Source organism: Phascolarctos cinereus, unplaced genomic scaffold (genome assembly GCF_003287225.1).
Source record: "Phascolarctos cinereus isolate Bilbo 61053 unplaced genomic scaffold, phaCin_HiC Scaffold_4;HRSCAF=312, whole genome shotgun sequence".
NCBI lineage: Eukaryota > Metazoa > Chordata > Mammalia > Diprotodontia > Phascolarctidae > Phascolarctos > Phascolarctos cinereus.
The window spans coordinates 143,020,874-143,042,424 of NW_027555847.1; the positions used below are offsets into that span (position 1 = coordinate 143,020,874).

The 21,551-nt window shown below is 38.9% G+C and overlaps 1 protein-coding gene across 4 annotated transcripts in view; it reads left to right on the top strand.

Annotated features, from left to right (window-relative positions):
* CORO2A (coronin 2A) overlaps nucleotides 1-20,540 on the top strand; it is a 179,439-nt gene extending 158,899 nt beyond the window's left edge. For all 4 annotated transcript variants that reach the window (XM_020995605.2, XM_020995606.2, XM_020995607.2 and 1 more), the window contains exons 9-12: nucleotides 10,653-10,765; nucleotides 13,846-13,936; nucleotides 16,618-16,895; nucleotides 18,228-20,540. In XM_020995605.2, coding sequence (XP_020851264.1) covers nucleotides 10,653-10,765; nucleotides 13,846-13,936; nucleotides 16,618-16,895; nucleotides 18,228-18,359 — 614 coding nt within the window. In that variant the 3' untranslated portion in view covers nucleotides 18,360-20,540. The remainder of the gene's footprint in view (nucleotides 1-10,652; nucleotides 10,766-13,845; nucleotides 13,937-16,617; nucleotides 16,896-18,227) is intronic.
* The last annotated feature ends 1,011 nt before the right edge of the window (nucleotides 20,541-21,551 follow it).

Here is a 21,551-nt window from a genome sequence, read left to right on the forward strand (position 1 = left end):
TTAGGCCCAGGGATATAATATAACTTACAAATGGTCATAAATTGGTGGAATCACATAATCTTAAAGTTAGAAAGGACCTCCAAGGTTCTCTAGTACAACATGTACTAGAACCTTGAGTTCTCTCTTCAGAACCCCTAATAAATACTCATCTAGCCTGTGGTTATATATCGTCAGTGATGAGGAATTCACTACCTCACACAAGGCAGTCTTATTATTGGGATAGGAACTAGACAAGATTTCATAGATACAGGAAATTTCTACATGAGGAAATACCCTCTACCAATGCAGTTTGGCAATTTCTTTGGAACTTGTAGTTGCATAGAATTGCCAGGGGTTCTGAGAAGTTAAGTGATTTACCGGGTCACATAGCCAGTATGTGTCAGAGGCAGAAACTGAACCCAGGCCTTTGTGGCTTCAAGGCCAGATCTTGGGGCCTCTGTGCCATGGCTTCTTCCATCATTTGGCCAGCTCTAATTGTGAGAAAGTTCTTCCTTCTCCTGAACTGAAATCTGCCTACTTAGAACTTTGCAGTTCTAACCTATAGAACCACCGAAACTAAGTATAATTTCTATTCCCTATGACAATCCTTCAGGTATTTGAAGATAGTGATATCCTTACACACACATGTACTCCACTGTATTCTTCTGCAGGCAAAACATCTCCATACCTAAAATGACATGATTTTGCATGTCCTCACTAGACCAGTCACCCTCCTGTAGACCTGCCCCAATGTGTCAGTATCTCTCTTAAAATGTAGTACCACAAATCGAACACAGTACCTCATCTGTTATTTATGTGGGCCAGTGGATAGACCACTGGAATCAGAAAGAACTGGGTACAAATATGGCCTCAGTCACTTACTAGCTGTGTGACTCTGGGCAAGTCACTTAACTTCTGTTTGCCTTAGTTTACCATCTGTAAAATGGAGATAATAATAGCATCTCCCTCCAAGATTTGTGTGAGAATTGAGATAATATTTGTAAAATACTTAGCATGGTCTGACACATAATAAGTGCTATATAAATGTTAGCTATTATTATCATGTATCATTATTGTCTGGACAGTACAGGATCAAGGAGGCCATTGCTTCCTTTTTTTCTAGGCAACCTGAATAGCTACTTAGTGGAAGACCTGGGGGTCCCCTGACTCCTAACCCAGGGTTTTTTCCACTAAATCTCTGCAGCCTCTCATGGCAGCTCGGACAATGCAATTTTAAATGCATAACTATTGCCTTTGTGAAGTAGACCTTCAAGCTTAGTAGAATTGGTAATTAACTAGGAATTTGTACATAGATTGACATAAAAAAAGATATGCATGGAAGATAATTGTAATGTTCTAAGTGTTCTCCTGCTGTCCTAGTACCTTCATGTTATCATGGTTACTCACTCTTCTTTGATCCCAATACCTTAGGCTCTGAAACTTTTTGACCCTCTTCCCCTTAACATTTATTTGTCCTGTGTCTCAGTCTCTCAGGGCGCTGGTCTCCTTTTCCAGTGTTCCTAGTGGGTATGAATGGGTGCTAACAGGTTAATTCTTTATCCTCCTAAATAACATATGAATTGAGTTGGGACCTCAGAATACATTTTCCTATGAAGACAATGTTTCCCTTATGGCTAGGCTGTCAGGACAGGCCACAAAGGCTTTTCAGTCCACAGTTTTTCAATACCTCAGTGATCTTGTCAATACAGGTTACACTTTCCTGGGTACTATACATGCTTATCCTGTGTAATTCTTGTCCATGTCCTCCCATAAATCCTTTATTGAGGATCCACCCAGTGGGCCAAAGGCTGTCTCCTAGGTCTTCTAACATTCTCTAGACTCAGTCTGTTCATCTGTTTTCCCCAGCTCTCACTATACGGCCAGCCCACTTCCTTTTCCAATGCTATAACCCCTGAATAATATTTTTATGCCATTTCTTGCATAAAAGTCATTCCTGATATATGTTATAGCCTCCTTTCACTCACGGTGCCTTTTGAGTCATCTACAGTTTGGCTTTTTTACAAATTTGATGTTCAGTGATCTTTGACTACATAGTCTTATCAGGAGAATCCTGGTATTAAAAAGATGTTTGGGGTGTGTGTTTGGGGGAGAGGGAGAAGAGATCAATCTATCTCTGTCTGATAAGTGAAAGTTAGCACAATTTCCTGAATGCAACTCAGCCCTTGGCCATGCCCTTGCTCCTATGCATTTCTGGCCCATTGTCCATCTGTAATATATATCCAAGATATGTATCTTTGGGCTAATGTACTAATTCAATGGGCTGCCCATACAGTTGTAGATCATAGTCACACTATAAGCATTCTTCTTCCAGTTGGTAAGTTTTGTGGTAAGTTTGGTGTCTTTTGAGTTGTTCTGAATCTCCCTAATGAGAAATGTCCTGTAGCGTTAATGCAATTAGCACAATGTTAGCTACAGATAGAAGCATCTGGAGGATTTCATTATGTCTAGGGAATTCTTATTCCATTTGAATTCTGCACCAGACATCCTCCTGACAGTGACAATTATTTGGGGTGCACACTTATCTGCTTGTTTTGTGCTTCTCTTGATGCTGAGGGTGGTTTAACAATAGCTGCAGCAATTGAATTATATATCCTCAAATATGCTTGAGTGATACATTACTAGAGAACCTTTAAGACTACATTTTGCACTACTGAATCAAAGGCTTTGAAAATGAATAAACAAGGAACCCTGAGGGATCTTGTGGGCTATACCTTTTAGTCAGTTGTCTGTCTGAAGATTCAATCTTTAATAATGAACAATTTGCAAAAACCTGCTTCTTTCCTTCTCTTTTTTTTCCCTCCAGGGGCACCCTTATATGCTTGTAGAGAGGTAGTGTGATGTCATAAATACAATGTTAGACCTACAGTCAGAAACACATGTTCAAAGCTTGCTTCAGACACTTAACTAGCTGTGTGACCTTGCGCAAGTTACTTAACCTTTTTTTTTTTTGGCTTTCTTCATCTACAAAATGAGGGGATTGAACTTAATGACCTCTAAGGTCCCTTCCAGATATAAATCTATGGTCTTGGGATGATTCTTATAAAAATGAGCAGATAAGAATGTGAATCAGGAGTCTTCTTGACCACTTTGTTGGTAATAATGCCAATTCATAAGTTTTCCCCAATTCTTCCATTTTGTGCCTTCTTTATAGATATCTTGAAAATCTTTCAATGATGTCAAAATGACTTTGTCTCCAGTATGCATGTCTTTTGTACTTGGTCTGGTTCCATAGTATATATACCCATATATGTCTATAATATAGCTTAAATACTGTATGTTTGTAATGAAAAATAGAAACTAACATGCAATTTACAAAACTAGTAATTGAAGACAGAAATAATATTAAATGAGAAGCAAGTTTCTCTATTTACCAAGGTATGCTGGTACTTGAAGAAAAGCAGATTTAATTCGTGAAGGGTGAGAAAACAGATCTGAGAGATTTTTGTGTAGAATCTGAGGGGGTGCTCTGAATATTTTTGAGGGCTTTAAGAGAGAAATTTGCATGAGGCAACAGGGAAGGTTTGTGTAAGCTCCTCACTTTTGATTGCTAATCTAGAGGGCAAGGACTGTCTTTTGCCTCTTTCTGTATTCCCTGCACTTAGCACAGTGCCTGGTACATTTTCGTTGCTGTTGAGTTGTTTTTCAGTCATGTCCAACACTTCATGACCCCATTTGGGGTTTTCTTGGCAAATATACTGGAGTGGTTTGCCGTTTCCTTCTCCAGCTCATTCTACAGATGAGGAACTGAGGCAAACAGGGTTAAGTGACTTGTCTAGGACCACACAGCTAGTAAGTGTCTGAGGCTAGATTTGAACTCAAGAAGAGGAATCTTCGTGACTCCACGTCCTGCACTTTATATACTGTACCACCTAGTTGCCCCACCCGGCACATATTAGGTGCTTTTAAAATGTTTATTGATTAGTTACTAATTGAAAAAAGTAGAAAGTGCTTAAAAATTTCTATAAAATGTAAGAGATTAAAGTGGATGGGTAAGCACATATGAGAAAGAAATAGCCAGAGGTGAAGTAAACTGCCTTGTGAAACCAGGAGGGAATCCAATAGGGATTGGGCCTAGCAGTTCTCACATTGAACTGAAGGTGGCGCTATCAAATCAGATTAAGAGCTACAATGAATCATAAAGGCAATCCAGACCAAATCATCTTTGTTTTAGAGATGAGGAAACTGAGCCCTAGGAGGTAAAATGCCTGTAGTCAGTTGAAAGGTTGTAAGCAGCAGAAAGAGGATTCAAATTCAAGTCTTTTGACTCTAGATCTGCTCTTTTTACTGGGACCCACTATAGTTATCCCTTCCACATCACAGGGGTCAGATGAGCCACCCTTCCCCACACACACACACACACACAATCTGGAAAATCCACATAAAATTGTTTGGCCCTCCCTTCATACCATAGAAGAAGCCTGAATTATTATGGTATTAAAGATAAAATATATTGATGTTATACAATACTATACATATATTTTATGCACTTCTGAGTTTCTAAACATTTTCTGTCGTCTGCTGGCCTTCGCTGTCATCTGCAGTTTCCGCAAACCTCCCAAAAATTCACAATATATCAAAACCACAATGGGAAAAGTCACAATGTGGAAAAGATAACTTTAGTTCCATAAAACTAAGATCTTGCTAGAGAGGGGAGAGAGGAGAGATATATGCAAAAATGAAGGTGATGTTAAAAACAAAAGATACCAATAAAAATGTTTAAAAGAGAATCATGAAAAGGATAGGACAGAATAGAATAGGGTGATGAGTTATAAGTTTGGAATTTGGAGCTACAAGAAAACCTCAAAATCATCTAGTCAAACCCCTTAGTTTACATATAATACAATTAAATCCTAGAAAGATTAAATGACACCCCAAAATCCCACACTTAGTTAATGGCAGAGCCAGGACTAGGACTCACATCTTCTAAATCCTAGTCTAGAGCTCTTTTTAGGATGAATGAATGAATGAATGAATGAGTGAATGAAAATACATGAAGCATTCATTATATACCAAACACTGGACTGAGTAAGCACTTAAGATACAAATAGAAAAGGAGAGAGAATTCTTGCTGTCAAGGAGCTTATATTCTAATGGTAGGTATAACACATATAGGAGGTTTTGACTACCAGTCAGATGAAAAGGTCCCATGGTCCTTAGCAAAGAAAATTCAAATGTAACTTCTTTAATATCATTACCACTATTAAATCATATCAGTTTCTGATATTGAACCAGTAACTGCAGGGCAGATAGAAAAGCTCAGAAATACTAAGGACATAGCAGTGAGAAGGATGGCTAAGCCCAGAAGTCCTTGAGTTAGGTGGTTGAGATGACAATGCCTAGGGCCCACACAGCATATAGGCACAGCAAATGGTAAAGCCTTGTGGCCTCCATCTCATCAGGAGGAATAGAATTGTTGGTTCCTATCTCATTTACGTCCTGTGGGCAAACAGTTTGAGGCAAGGCAAGTGGGTAGGGTAACTCTGATTATGGTGGTTCTTCCAGCTACCTGGAAGTCTTAGATAGGTTCTTTGAAAGCCAGAGGTCCAGGGAGGGGGCAAGGGGAGAAATTAAAGTTAACCCTTACTGCTCCCACTATATCAGGATTGTGGAGGCTGGTCTTCTATTCCTTTGACACAGTGAGGAGAGAGGGGGAGAGAGAGAGAGAGAGAGAGAGAGAGAGAGAGAGAGAGAGAGAGAGAGAGAGAGAGAGAGAGAGAGAGAGAGAGAGAGAGAGGAAAGAGAGGGAAGACAGAAGGACAGAGTCAGACTGAAAGAGAGGGAGAGGGAGGAAAAAAGAAAGACAGGAGAAAGGAAAAGCAAAAAGAAAAATAAGAAAAACAAGAGACAAAGAAAAAATAGGGAAGAGAGGACTCTCACCCCCAAAGCCATGATTCATATACTGAATGTTCATGTTCCAAACTCACTGCTCCCCATCCAAATGTATCATACTTTTTGTCCCTATCCTAAAGTCAATCAGTCAATAAACATTTATTAAGCACCTACTAGGTACTAGGGACCTTGTTAAGTGCTAGGAAGGCAAAAAAAGAGGCCAAACAAGAGGCCAAAGACAATCAGAGCTCACAGTCTAATGGGGGGGACAAAAAAAAACCAAATAAATATGAACAAGCTATGTACAGGATAAACAAGAAATAATTAAAAGAGGAAGGACACTAGAATTGAGAGCTATTGTGCAAGGCTGCCTGTAAAGTTGGGACTTTAAGGAAGCCAGTAGGCAGAGAGGAAAGGGGATAGCATTCCAGGAATGGGGAACAGCCAGAGAAAATGCCCAGAACTGAGAGATGGAATATCTTCTTTGTGGATAGCAAGGAGGCCAATATAACAAAGAGAAAGAGTAAGGAGTAAGAAGACTGGAAGACTTGGTGGAGGGCTAAGAGAGTAGGTTATGAAGAGCTTTGAGTGCCAGAAGATTTTTTACTTGATCTTAGAGGTGATAGGGAACTAATGCAGCTTATTTTGTAGTAAGGTGACATGGTCAGATCTGCGCTTTAGGAAAATCATTTTGGTGGTTGAATAGTGGTTGAAGAGTGGGGAGAGACTTAGGGAAGGCAGACCCACCAATAGGTACTACAATAGCCAAAGTGTGAGGTGGTGAAAGCCTGTGCCAAGGTTGGGGTAGTATCAGAGAAGAGAAAGAGGCGTATTTGAGAGATGTTGCAAAGATGAAATCCACGAGCCTTGGCACCAGATTGGATAAGGGGAAGGGAGAAGAGGTGAGGATTTAAGGATGATACCTAGATTGTGAGCCTAAAGGACTGAGGATGGTGTTGCCCTTGATGGTAGTGGGGGCATGAGGAGGGGAGGAGAGGTTAAGGGGAAAGATAATAAGTTCAGTTTGGGACATGTCAAGTTTAAAATGTTTAACTGGACATCCAGTCTGAATTATCTGAAAAGTAGGTAGAGATGCAAGAGGTCAGCAGAGAGGTTAGGGAAGGACAGGTAGATTTGAGACTCATCAATATAGAGATGGTAATTAAATCCATGGGAGATGATGAGATCACCATGTGAAGAAATATAGACGGAAAACATATATACAGAAGAAATATAAGACAGAAGAACTCTGTGAGACACCTCCAGCTAGAGCAAATGACCTGGCTGATGATCCAGCAAAGGAGGCCAATAAAGAGTGGTCAGATAGGTGGGAGGAGAACCAGAAACTTAGAGAGAAGAGAGTATCAAGAAGAGAGGGATCAACAATTCCAAAGGCAGCAGAGAGATCAAGAATGAGGATTGAGAAAAGACCACTAAATTTGGCCATTAAAAAATCATTTGTAACTTTGGAGAGAACAGTTTCTGTGGAATGATGATGTTGGAAGCTGAATTCTAATGGGTTAAGAAGCAAGAGGAGAGAAAGCAGCTGAATCAAAGTTCCCCTAGCTTCTTCTTCTTTACATAGTTACTACTTGGACAGAGGGGTTTTTGTTTGAAAGGAAACACAAAGGAGGCAGCTAGGTGGTGCAGTGGATACAGCCCTGGCCCTGGGGTAAGGAGGACCTGAGTTTAAATCTGGCCTTAGACTTTTACTAACTGTGTGATCCCCGGCTAGTTGACTCCAAAAAGAAAAACAGGAGGCTCAGAAATTAATGAATGTACCCAAAAGAATTCATGGGATTTCTGGAGAACTAATTTGGTGAAAAGTCTTGACTCTACCAAGCCTAACATATCCTTCTTTAAACAAACAAAAAGAAAGTCAGTTAGAAGCCCAAACCCTTAACAGGGGTTCTTAACTCTTTTTGTATCATAAACTCTTTTGGGCAGTCTGGTAAAGCCTATGGATCCTTACTCAGAAAAAAAAGTTTTTAAATGTATAAAATAAAATACATCAAAATATTAAAAAAAAAAAACAAGTTCCTAGACTCCATGTTAAGAAGTCTGGTATCAGAACAACTGGAATGTACACTAGGCACAGCATCAGCTCCCAAAATAAATTCCTAAAAACCCAAAATCATTGCCCCACAAACACATAGCTCAGAAGTTTCCCAAGTGACATGAAAAGCCTTTGCTTCAGGAATCAAAGATGAATTTGTTTAAGGATTAAAGTAGAGCTGATGAAGAACTGAAGTTAAAACAGTGGGAAAGGACTCAGAAGGGGTTTTTTTGGAACAAGTGTCTGAAAGGGCCAACAATGTCTCAACGAACTTGGATGGCTCTTCTCTTGCTGTTTATGCAGAAACACATGGCATGGTTTAAAGCAGCTTCAAGAGGGAAGCCAGTCAACCAACAAGTGTTTACTGAAGGCTTATTATTTTATGTATCCAACCATGTGCTTCAGTCTATGGGGAAAAAAACTAAAGAAACACAGATTTATACTCTGTTGTAAATGGACTTGCCAGTCTAGGGTTAAACAGTAGGTAAGATTAGCACGGTCAATGGCACATAGGCAGGAACTTATTAAACTATGATTTAGATAGAACAGTCATGAGAATCAAATGCTAAACTATATGATATTGACTGTGAGTACAGTAGGTCCTCAGAGGGAAAAATTATTTTTACTGAAATAATCAGAAAATCTGTGGAGGAGAAGTAAGACTTGTACAGTAATATGATGTAACTAATGGGGAAACCTATGGACTTGGCACTTAAGACTTAGGTTTGAATCCCAGCTCTTTTGTTGTTGTTCAGTTGTTTCAGTCATGTCCGACTCTTCGTGACCCCATTTGGGAATTTCTTGGCAAAGATACTGGAGTGGTTTGCCCTTTCCTTCTCCAGCTCATTTTACAGATGAGGAACTGAGGTAAATGTGGCTAAGTGACTTGCCCAGGGTCACAAAACTAGTAAGTGTCTAAGGCTAGATTTAAACTCAGAAAGATTAGTCTTCCTGACTCCAAGCCCAGCACTCTATCAACTGTGTCACCTAGCTGCCTCCAGATCCCAACTCTACTGCTTACTAGATAGAAACTCATCCTCTATTAAGCATTTTTCCCTTTATATGACCAAGGATGTTATGAAGATTATAACATAATCCTCATTATGCTGATGTATTGAATGTTAATAAATATGGTTTAGTGGAAAGAGCACTAAATTTAGAGTCAGAAGATAAAAAAATCCCAGTAGCTGCCCCTCACTGGCTAGATATTTAGTCTATCTCAACTCCACTTTCCTTCTCTGTAAAGTGGAAATAATATTAGTCTTACCATACACGACTGTTGACATGGTCAAATCTAATAATGAGTTCTTCATAAATTAGAATGTTCTATATGAATTATTGTTGCTCCCACAAGGTTCTACTTCATTATGCCATTTTATGGTGGTGTCTTTGCATCCCTAAAAATTATATCCACAGATGGCACATTCTATTAAGTCTGAACCAAGCTGAGAAAACTTTGAGTATACACAGACTGGTGGTAGATCATGCTATCAGTCATTGGAGGATCAGTCAACCTAATTTCAGAGACCTCATCATTGTAAGGCTGGCTACCAGGCAGTGAACTTGTATTAGCCACAAATGGATGAGGCATGGAAAGGCTGTGATCTGCATCAGTGGATAATTCACTCACATTGAGAAAGTGAAGTGATGGATCTTTAAAAATATCAGGTAGAATCAGATAATGGAGGGCCTTGAAAGGCAGGTAGAGGAGTTCATGTATGTGATGCAGCAGGCCATAGTCAGCCAGAGAAGATTCAGGCAATGATGGATTAAAAGGAGGGACAGATTAAGTCAGGGAGACGAGCTAAGAGACTATTGCTATAATTCTTATGCAAGGTGATAAAAGTCTAGATTAGTGAGGTAGCAGTGGAAATGGAGAGGAGGGGTAAAACTAAAAGGCATTTTGAAGCAAGAAAAGATCGAATTTGGTGACTAATTAGATATAGGAGATGAAGGAAGGGAATGAATGAAAGATGAAACCAAGGTTTCTAGAATAGAAAGTATAGAAGAGGGGTGGTACCATTAACAGAGATGTAAAAGAGGACTTTTTTTGGAAAAACTTTTGGTTCTTTAGAGGTCCTAAACTATATCTGTTAAGACATATTAGAATTGAGCCTAGCAGAGAAGCTGTTCTCTCTCCTGTCTGAATAACATTGATGTGAAGGACAAAAATCAAGTTCTGAGCTAATCGATGATTTAACCAATGGAATAGGAGTCAGGAGCAGAGGCATAAGTTAAACTTTGGTCCTCCAGACCACATTTTTTCTAAGAGTCTTTCCAGACCATTATCCTAAGACACCTTGGATCCCAAAGCACAATCTATGACCAGATACCCTGGGTTTAGTTTGCCACTGTTGGTGATATATCTTTGGGGTACACATCTATCATTTCAACTGTACATAATTCTTCATCCCTATCCTCAGAAAAATGGGAATACTGTGATCATGTTCATGACCTACCTCACAAAGATAGCAAATAGTCTCCTGAGTAGAGGAGGGGAAGGAGAGGAAGAAAAGCCATTGATTGAATTTTCGGGTACATACTCACTAAGTAGGAAGTATACAATTTAATTGCAACTAAACAGCAGTTTGGCAGATATTTATTTAGCACCCATGAACAAAGCGGTATGCTAGTTTCTAGGAATACAAAGGTAGCTAGAACACAGACTTTGCCCATGAGAGCTATGCCCATGTAGAGCCCAATGGATCACTGCTCAAGTATTAGTCATTTTCCATGATCTCTTCTTTTTCTTGGATCTTTCCATTAGGAATCATGCCAAAGAGGGGTCTGGATGTATCTTCCTGTGAGATATTCAGATTCTATAAACTGATAACAACCAAAGGTCTCATCGAGCCTATATCAATGATTGTCCCTCGGCGGGTAAGTGGCTTCCATAACTAAACTATTACAGGGAAGAGAGATCAACCGCAGCACACCATGGATGGAAATACTTGACTATGCCATCAGAGTGAATGGCCCATCTACTTCTGCTTCTATGCTGGCACGAAGAGTATTCTCATTGCTTCCAGATCCTTATATAGCATAATTTGAAGAGCATTTACCATACTGGTTGTCCTCCTTTGGATGTTCTCCAGCTTTTTCACATCCTTCCTAAAATGCAGCTCTCGAAACAAAAAACAATATGCAGAGGCGATCCAAACAGAATAGAGTACAATGAAACTATTACCTCCATTGTTCTGAATACACTTTTCTTAATGATGTCTAGAACCATCTTTGCTTTTTTTGTCTGTCATATCACACTGCTGGCTTGTGATAAGCTTACAGTCCACCAAACTCCCTCCATCCCTCCAGCACCCCTAAGATCTTTTTCAAATGAATTATTATTTCTACACCTCCTCATCTTGTACTTACCAAATTGATTTTTGAACCCAAGTTTAAGACATTACCATTATTCCCATTAAACTTCATCTCATTAGAGTTGGCTCAGTATTCTACTCTGTTATGTTTTGGTTCCCAACTCTATCACCCAAAGAATTAGCTGTCCTTTCTAATTTTGTGTCAGCTGAAAATTTGATAAGAATGCCATGTTTGCCCTTATCTAGGTAATTTATGAAAATATTAAGTAGCACAAGGACAAATCCTTGTGGCTCTCCATGCCATCTTCTTTAAAGTTTTCTCCAACCCATTAATGATAACTCTTTGGGCCCAGCCATTCAGTTCCAAATCCACATAACTGTAATGTTCTTTAGCTCTCTATCTTGTCCACAACAGTAACATGAGAGAATTTGTAGAAATCTTTGCTAAAACTAGGTAAGAGATAATCTAAAGTATTCTAAAGCAGGGGTGGGAAGCTGGGGAGAGGGGAGAAAGAGAGGAAGAGGGAGGGAGGGAGGGAAAGGAAGAGAGAGACAGAGAAAGAGAGAGGGAGGGAGGGAGGGAAAGGAAGAGAAAGAGAGAGAGAAGCCATAATTTGGCATAGACTATACTCTTGTTTTTGTTATCTAAATTTGGCCAACATTAATAAGCATGAACATATCTACATACAAAGAAAAGAAAAAGAGGATTTAATATGAAACTGAATTTCCATTCCATCTTGCTTATTTCCTTTTTTGAAGTATATAATAAATTCAATATTTTATTTCTTTATTAAATTTTTTTTAATTAGTGAAAATCCATCTTCTCTCCCTCCCATCTTCCTCCCCCTCCATTTGAAAGAAAAAAAAAAACTTTTACAACGTGTATAATCAAACAAAACAAATTCTGACCATGTCAAAAAAAAATCTCAATCTGCACCTCTCTGTGAAGAAATAGGTGGAAAACGTTGATTTCAAAGCTATCTCATTTGTTTGTATCTCCCTCTGAATCTTTTTCTGTTTTCTTTGAAGTGGCATGGACTATTCTTAATGAAACCATTCTGGTCTTTTGTGTTCACTGCTTCCTTTTCTGAATGTTCATTAATCATCAAATATGTTAATTATAAAATTAATAGAATCCTAAATTTTTGCAAGGAATTAAAGTCAAGTTCACTTCCCTACAGTTTTCAGATTATACTCTCATTTTGTTTTCAAAATTCAGGACAGCACTTGCCCTTCTCCCGTCCAGTCCCCATCGCACCATTCTCCATTCAAAGGTCACTGGCAGCAGTTACATCGAAGATTCTTTCAGAACTTTTGTTTATTGTTCATCTTGGCCTAGAGATTTGACCCTGTCAGGGTCCCGTTGGCATTCTCATCCTATCCTGCTTTTCTTGAGTATTCACTATGAGCTTTTTTAAAATTTAAAATTTCCATTTATCTTTTGTATCAATTCTCTTTTCAGTTAAAAAAAAATTATTTTCCTTGACAGAGAACACAGAAGCTGCTCCCCCTTCACTCAGTCACTTTCCATCATCCCATTCACCATGAACAGCAGTCTTGCCCCCTTTTTTATCTTCCTTTTTTTTCCCCATATGATGAAATGTTACCTACCCTTTTTGTTATCCTTATCATTCTTCACGAGCTTCAAACCACTCTGAGTTTTAGGACTCCTGAGAATATTTTAAAAGCACTTGCCAAGTTTTGAAATTCGTGGTTTGTTAACCTGCCCTTTCTGCCATGTTTTGAATGTCTTCTAAAATCTAAGTTGGTTGAGGAGTCATCTTTGCACAGATGTTCTTCTTAGAAATCTCCTCCTTTCCCTTCTTCCTCACTGGAATTCTCATTGTGTCTTCAGAATTATCTTGAAAGCTTCCTAACACTGATGAAGTGATTTCTTCTCTAGAATCTTAGGCCACTGCATCTTAGCTGTTCTTTTTCTGAAACCTTTGAAATCTGTTCTCCAAAAGTCCAAGACGAATATGAGACTGTACCTGGCATTCCTCTCTGCTGTCACAGATTCTAAGATGGAGTCAGTTCCCCACAAAGGTCCCATAATTTCTACTTCAGAAACCAGTTTATTAAAAGGATCATGGATTTGGAACTTTCCAGTGCCAAGACTTCAGAAGTCATCTAAGTCAACTCCTCAGATGAGGAAACTGAGGTCCTAGTGCTGCTATAAATATTTTGAGTATATGAGAATTTTAATGACCTCATTTGTAAATATACCTAACAATAGAATCTTTGGGTCAAAGGGTGTAGATATTTTAGTCACTTGAATTCCAAATTGCTTTCCAAATTGGTTGTAGCAATTCACAGTTTCACCACCTATGCATGAGTATATCTGTCTTTTCACAACCCTCCCAACATTATCTGTTATCATATTTTGTCATCTTTGTTGATTTGCTGCATGTAAGGGGAAATATCAGGATTGAATGTTGGCCTATCGTGGCACGTTTGATTGGTTAAGTCTAAATTAAAATGTATCTATTAGAGAACCTTAACATTAAAGAATCAGTCTAACCTTATTAATTTCCAGAAAAATGAAAATACTTCTTAAGCCACGTGTAATGTCTGTCAGCAGTAACAACTTCATTAGGTTGTCATTGCCTTGACCATATTGCATCTTTTTGCTTGTTTTTGTAGTCGGAATCCTACCAAGAAGACATCTACCCCTTGACAGCTGGAGTCCAGCCAGCTCTAACGGCACAGGAATGGCTGAGTGGAATGAATAAAGGTCAGGATTTCAGAGATAGATATTTGCCTTCTGGTGCAACAACAATAAAAATCACTCAGTCGGCCTACTGTGGCTTCAGTTAAAAAATATTGTGTAATATGGTGCCTTTAGTCAAGGCCTAGTGAATTATTGGACCTAAACCTGACATGAAGCATTTTTCTTTACCTCAGCATTTCCCAAACAATTATTGTTGTTATTGTTTAGTCATTATAGTCGTGTCTGACTCTTTGTGACCCAATTTGGGGTTTTCTTGGCAAGCATACTGAGATGGTTTGCTATTTCCTTCCTTCCCCCAGTTCATTTTACAAATGAAGAACTGGGAAAAAAAAAAGGTTAAGTGACTTGCCCAGGGTCACAAAGCTAAGTAAGTATCTGAGGCCAAATTTGAACTCAGGAAGATGAGTCTTCCTGATTCCAGGCCCAACACTCTATCCACTGCACCACCTACTGTCATAATGTACCCTCTCTCTTTTCCCCACATTATTTTGTGGCTGTGACAGATGACTCTGAGGGTGGTCTCTGCAACCCATCTAATATCTACCCCAGTTTCAAATGGGTTACAATGAGCCTCACTTCCCTCCCCTTTTCAAATGGGTTGTGATCTTCACTGAAGAATTCATTCCATTATCTTTTGTGGTTTTTTTCCAAACAAAAAGGATTTTTTTTCTTTTTAATTTCATTTTTCAATTAGCAAGCCTTTCTCTCTACCCTATCCTCCAGCATAAGAAAATCCTTATAAAAATATGTATAACCAACTAAAACAAATTCCCACATTGTCCACATCCAAACAATTTGCATCATCTTTTCCCCAACACCCAAATCTTCTAAATTTCTTTATGAAGAAAAGTGTTCTTGTCGCCCAAGTTCGCAAACTTGATGCCTTCCTGGTTGGCTCACACTCCCTCGCCCCACATATTCAGTGAGCTGCCAGATCTTATCATTTCTACCGCCACATCTCTCACATCTGTCCCCCATCTCTCTTCTCACTAGCCACCCCCCTGTAGTTAAGGACTCTTGTGTCTTGCCTGTACTAATGCAACAACATTCTGATTGGTCTCCCTGTCTCTTCTCTCTCCTCTTCAATCCATTCTGCACACAGCTGTCAAAGTGAGTTCCTAAATGTAGATCTGGCCATATCATTCCCCTACTCAATAAACCCTAGTAGGTCCCTATTGACTCTAGAATAAAATATGATTTCATCTTGATTTCATCCTTTTAAAATTTCTATTTGTATCAGTTTTTAATATTTAACAAATGATATGTAAATATATTTTATGTTATATAATAATTATATTAAAACAATATATCATCTTTTACATGATATAATAATTATATAATTATCATATATTACATAGTAGTACTTGTATATACAATAGTGTGAAGAACTTACAAATCTCAGCCTTATTTATTTATTTATAAATAAGTAAACATGCTCCAAAAATGTTTTCTGTGCAATCAAAAAAGTTTGGAGACCCACTGATCTAGTCATTGGATCTAAAGAGTCATATCTCTGTTATCTTAATTGAACTAATAATGAAAGATTTTGGTTTTTGTTTTTTTGTTGTTTTTTTTTTTAGGCAATTGGGGTTAAGTGATTTGCCCAGGGTCACACAGATAGTAAGTGTCAAGTGTTTGGTCTGAGGCCGGATTTGAACTCAGGTCCTCCTGACTTCAGGGCCAGCACTCTATCCTCTGTGCCACCTAGCTGCCCCTTAATTGATTTTTTAGTCCTATTTTTTCTTTCTTTCTTTTTTTTGTGAGACAATGGGGTTAAGTGACTTGCCAGGGTCACACAACTAGTGTCAAGTGTCTGAGGCTGGATTTGAACTCAGGTCCTCCTGACTTCAAGGCCAGAGCTCTATCCACTGCACCACCTAGCTGCCCCAAGATTTTGTTCTAAATATATTTAGAACTCATAAAGTCCTTGTAAAGGAAACATTTAGTTCATTTTGTACCTTTCTAGTAAAATGTTAAATATCATCGGCAATATCATGTCTGGAAAATTGCTTGTGTAGCTTGAATGTCAGAGGGATCCAGAAACAGAATAAGATAATGAACACATCCTGGTCCAAAGCCATGTGCTCACAGTCATACAGCTAGTAAGTAGTGGAACTAAGAGATAAACCCAGACTTCAAGTCCAATATTTGTTCCACTGTCCATTCCTATTGGTTAATGGAGAATACCCTCTTCATCAAAGGTCATTGCAACAGTAGTATTGTTATCTACCAATAGCCAGTGTTTGGTGATAATGTCCCTCAGAATTTCTTTCTTCTCTCCTCTGTTGAACAGGAATCCCACTCTGACACAAACAAAGCACATCTTGCCATTTGGGAGCAGCCCACTGACAGACTGCTCTTTGGGAAACACCAGCATAAATTGTGTCATTCCTCTTAATTTGAAGTGTCAAATACCCAGCAGCCATGAGGCTCTGATTGTGGCCAGAACCAGATGAAAATGTAATTGGGAAATGTTTAACAAAATAAATAAGTACAGTACAGCATAGATGATGACACATTTTAAAATTAAGTCAGTATGCGGCATGCAGGAATCCTTATATATGGATTTCTGTTTGAGTTTGACACTGCGGCTTTAAACCCTTGAAACTTACCCATTGCCTGCCTCTATGTGTCAGTGAAGATGTGTGAATGGTATGCTCACTGTCACTTTATTTGTCTCCCAGGGCCATTGCTGGTATCTCTGAGACCAGGGTCTGAACTTATAAACTCTCAACAAAAGTTTCCTGAAAGGACCCTATCCAGTTTTGTGCCTCTGGAATCAAACAGGTATCAAGACAGGATAGAAAGGAAAACAGCATTTGAGGATGCCAAGAAGCCATACAGGTTCCTGGATGAGAGAGAATCAAGAAGAGGAATGGATCAAGTACAAGAGGACAGGAAAGCTTGGCTTTCAAATGGCTTTGATCCATTTGAATGTCCTCCACCAAAAACAGAAAATGAGGTAAGATATATGACAGCCAATCATTGGGAATGGGCTTCTCTGTATGCTTAAGATAGGGATCCACTCTAGAAAGGAATAAACAATGCTGTTTGTAAGGTCCACGCATAGGCAAGGGAATAAAGAAGGGAAAGGGAGAGAAGGGAAGGAAGAAGAAAAGCGAAAGAAGGTAAGAGACAATACACAGCTTGGAAAGATGAAAGAAGAAAGCTAGAGGAGGAGATAGAAAGAAAGAGAATGTGAAAGTCAAAGGAGGAGAAAGATACAAATATTAAGAGGCATATATGATGGTTCAGGAAAAAGTGAGTGCCACTAGTAGAGACCTCAGGTTGCTTACCCTTACTGGAAAGCCTCATTCTTTAATTCAATTGACTTTACAAATACTTTGAAAAAATTAGGCCTCCCAACAGCTCCATGAATCACAAGCATTTTAATCCCATTATACATGATGTCCATGCCACTTGCAGAAATGGAAACCAGAAACCCCAGTTTATTGATTACCAGTGTTTACGTAACTTTGTTTAAAACCTACTGGCACCTGCTTATATTTCAAATACTGCCTTTGACCCCTAGTTCTTACTGTTTGTTGTACCCAAAGTAATCTATAAAAACATATCTATAAAAATCAAGGTTTTCTTTTTTTGTTAGCTAATTCAATAAGCCAAATTATTTATACTGGCTTCTAGAATGGCTGCCTTGGAAAGAGTACAATCTTTAGAGCGTTAGCAGCTCTTTGGGTTCACTTATAAGTTCACTTTCCTTCTTACAAGTGACTATAAATGTCTTTGGAAAGAAGACCTTTCAAACCATGTCTTTTCGTCCCTTTTTTTTCTTCTCCCTTTCTCTTTTGATCAATCCCCTCACTTCCCAATGCACCAAGAAGGCAAAGAAGCAGATAGATGGGGGTTCACTCAGAGGGTTGGTCAATAAACTATTCCAGATCCTGTATATCTAGCCCCTGCCACTGACCCTGTTACCATCACTTCAAGGCTTTCTACAGACAGCGGGAGTTGGTCTGTCCACCTACTAGAAGGGAAACCAAGTATTGACCAGTCCTGTGGCTCAAGAACTGAAGAAGTGGGATTCAGTCATTTATGAACAGCTATGACATAGCTATACATCATAAAAAATGTCCCTTTAGATCCAAGTCATATTAACACGACTTAAAAAATGTGGGGGTGGGGGTAGAGACAGGAAATCATAAAGGATAAAGCATTTCAGTAAAAGTCAGCATTTCCCTCATACCCAGAGGTTACTACCGTCCTGATGTACCTACCCCTCAGTTTTTAGACTGCAACCACAATGGACCAAATTAACCCATCTGTTGTTTTCCAGCTGCTGCACATGTTCTATCGACAACAAGAAGAAATTCGGAGACTTCGAGAGCTGGTAAACCAGAGAGAAGTTCAAGTCAAACAGCTGGAACTGGAGATCAAAAATATCCATATGAGCTCAGGCACATCCTGAAAGACAGAGAAAGAAACTGTTTTCCTGACCTTCAGAACCCAGAGCAACTCCCAGACAAACATCAAAACCAAACTCCAAATCTCATAAGAATAACTACTGTTTTTATATTTTTGTGGGAAAACAAAAATTTAATTCATTGAAAAATGCCAGTGGTCAATAGGGCCCAATTTTCTACTTGTCTTCTTTTCATAGAGGTTTTTGAATCAAATCATGTTAAATAATACTTTGGCCTTCAGTTCATTATCTCTCTCTCTTTTAAAAAATAGTCCATAGAAGCAAAAACAAAAAGCGCTATAGCATCTCAAGAAGAATGTCTAGTAGTAGCTAAAATCACACACAGAGAGAGAGAGAGAGAGAGAGAGAGAGAGAGAGAGAGAGAGGAAAGAAAGCTCTCAGCATACCGCTATACACAAGTAAGAGAAGGATCTCAAGGGGATTCCTTGCACTGATACCAACCACTGCCCTTAGCAGAACATTCCAAGGGGGTTACCTGAAGAGCATATAGCTAAATGACTTGCCCGGGATCACACAACTAGTAAGTATCAGGGATAGGACTTGACTGCAGGTCTGACTGACTCCAAACTCAGCACTCAATCTATTTTACCATACGGCCCCTATATAGTGAACAGATAGATTTAAATAAATCTCTTTTTTTTCCCCCTGGAAATAAGAGACCTTGTCAAATGTGCTCAGATTAAACTGAATAACCGGTTCTTGACTTAAGGTCAATTATAGAGATTTTTTCGTAGAAATTGAAGAGATTAATTCCCAGTGGATGTATGGTTCAGGTTCTAGTTCTAGCCCCAGAATGCAGATAATCAAATTCAACAAGATATTAAAGACCATAAGTCTCCTTGGTACAATAGCCCAGCAACAGACTAAGGATTATTGGGAGTAAAAGTCATTAACCAATGGGTCAGAGACGATTATTTACTCACTATCATTGCAGGGCTACTACTACTGTTTGGAAACCTGGGTTTATGGATCAGGATGGAGACTCTATACAGTTCACCCTCACAGGTGTTCTATAAGCCATCGTAAAAATAGGATGTGATGGAAAAGATCCAAATGAGTTATGAGCGTCAAGACTGCCATGAAGCATTGCTGCTCATGTGTTTCCCACTGCTCCACTCTGAGCAACCAAGGGTGTACAGTGGGTATAGAATGCCCTATCTGGTTGTATTTTAAAACTGCATGTCCCCCCCCCCCATCGTGAGAGGCTGGGGCTCACCGTGTCTGTCTTTTCACTAGGCCACAACTCCTTAAGCATGCTTTTCTCACCTGAGCAACACTCTATCCTGTAAATACTTTAAAATGCTGGAACTTATTTTTGTACAAGAATTGTCTGCAAAACATGCCTTACTGCACTGAGGAAAAGGATGAATCACAGTTGATTATTGGGGGAGCAGAAATCCATGATGTACTATGTTTTAAACATGTCAGCTACTATCTTCTCAAGCAAAACTCATATATCAGTGACCAAATTTTCATGTTTAAAAATAGTATGTGGCTTCTCTGAGGTAGACAGAAAGCTTTTCATTTTTTTTATGTCTAGAATAAATTATTTAAATTATTTGACAGCTAGGGAAAGGGACAGGTAATTTTTACTCAATATTTTTTTAACCAGTCTTTTTTTTAATTGTATTTTTGTTTATGTGTGTGACCTGATAAAGGCTAAAATTAGTCATATCCACAGGGCTCAGCCAATTAGTAGAGTGCTCATTGATCTATGTACTTGAAACAATAATAGTTTGTTTACTGATTTACTATTCCATGAACAACAACTATTGATTCAGCATCTGAGTATAATCTTTGGAAGAATACCTCTGTATAAATATTGAGTTCTAAACATGTTTCTTCCACTCCCCTCGCCCACAAGCATACTTTGAATTTGTTCAAAAACATGTGATCAAATGACAAAAATTGGTTTATGCTTTATTAAACTGTGCCTGAAATTATTTGAATGATCATTTTATCATCATTTCTTAAAATCCTTGTATCTTTGTAAAAGAAAAAAAAATAGATGTTGTGGAATTGTGCAATGAAGAACAAATGTAACAAAATAATAAATAACTGCCTAGACTTTTACTTTTTAATACATAGTTTTAAAAATAAATAGTATGTATTCAATTTGCTTAAAGCAAAAAATCAAGAAGATTAAAGGAGTGGGATCTGCTGTGAGTTGGCCCATCTTTCATTTACGGAGACGGTATGGCCTCCTCCTGCTAGGCACTAGTACACCTACTGGTATACTCATGTAAATGCATGTGGATCACTCAACAAAACCTTTAGCCTGCTCGTGGAACCTACCCTTGTGTTTTATATGTAAGCTGCTATGTTCAGTTTCTTTTTAATAAAAACAGATGCTTAGACCTGAAAAACAATTCACACTGGTAACCAAAAGTAGCATCTCTTTTGCCCTACTTTGCCTTCAAGTGAGTTGCCATTTGGGAAAAGTCTGCCAGTTTGGTTCTACCTGCCAAACAGAATGTCAGTCTTGAGCCTCATGGAAATGAAGATTTCAGGACTCGGACTGTAGGCTTGTCATTATCTGTGTGAGGTATTTATGCCCCACATGAGTTGTTTGAATGTATAAATGCTACTTGTGGGTGACATGGATGGATACATCTGGGAGTTGATCCACCTCTTGTGGGAGGAGAGCCAAGGATCCTCCTTGCCTATTGAAGAGAATCCAGTAGCACCACAAGGCTGGGTGCTCCTTTTTCCAGTCTCCGAGAGGGATATCAGGCTAGAATTATATCTATCTGACTCCCCCCTCAAATATCTGTGGTCTAGGAAATACAATGTTTCGTGGTTCAGAAGGAAAGCCACTTTCCTGGTCACTCTTAATGAAGAACGTAATCCTTAGCTTACATTTGCCAATGTAGTTTCTTCCCTCCAAACACTGGTTGCACAAGGAACAAATAGAAAGTGAAACCACTTATTCAAGCAAAACAGCAACCAGAAATTGAAGACTCTCTCAAGATTAGAATAGTAGACCAGAAAAAAGAACAGCAACAACACAAAAGTGAATGAATGAGCTCATCTGAGAGTGAGAAAATGTCTCAGCCCATCCGAGAGACAAGACTCTTCTCTCCCGGGACGTCTATTCTAACAGTCTCTAGGCAAGCAAGTTTGAAAGCAGCAATATTTTGAGGAGCCAACTTTCACTACGTATCTGTAGCTTCTCTC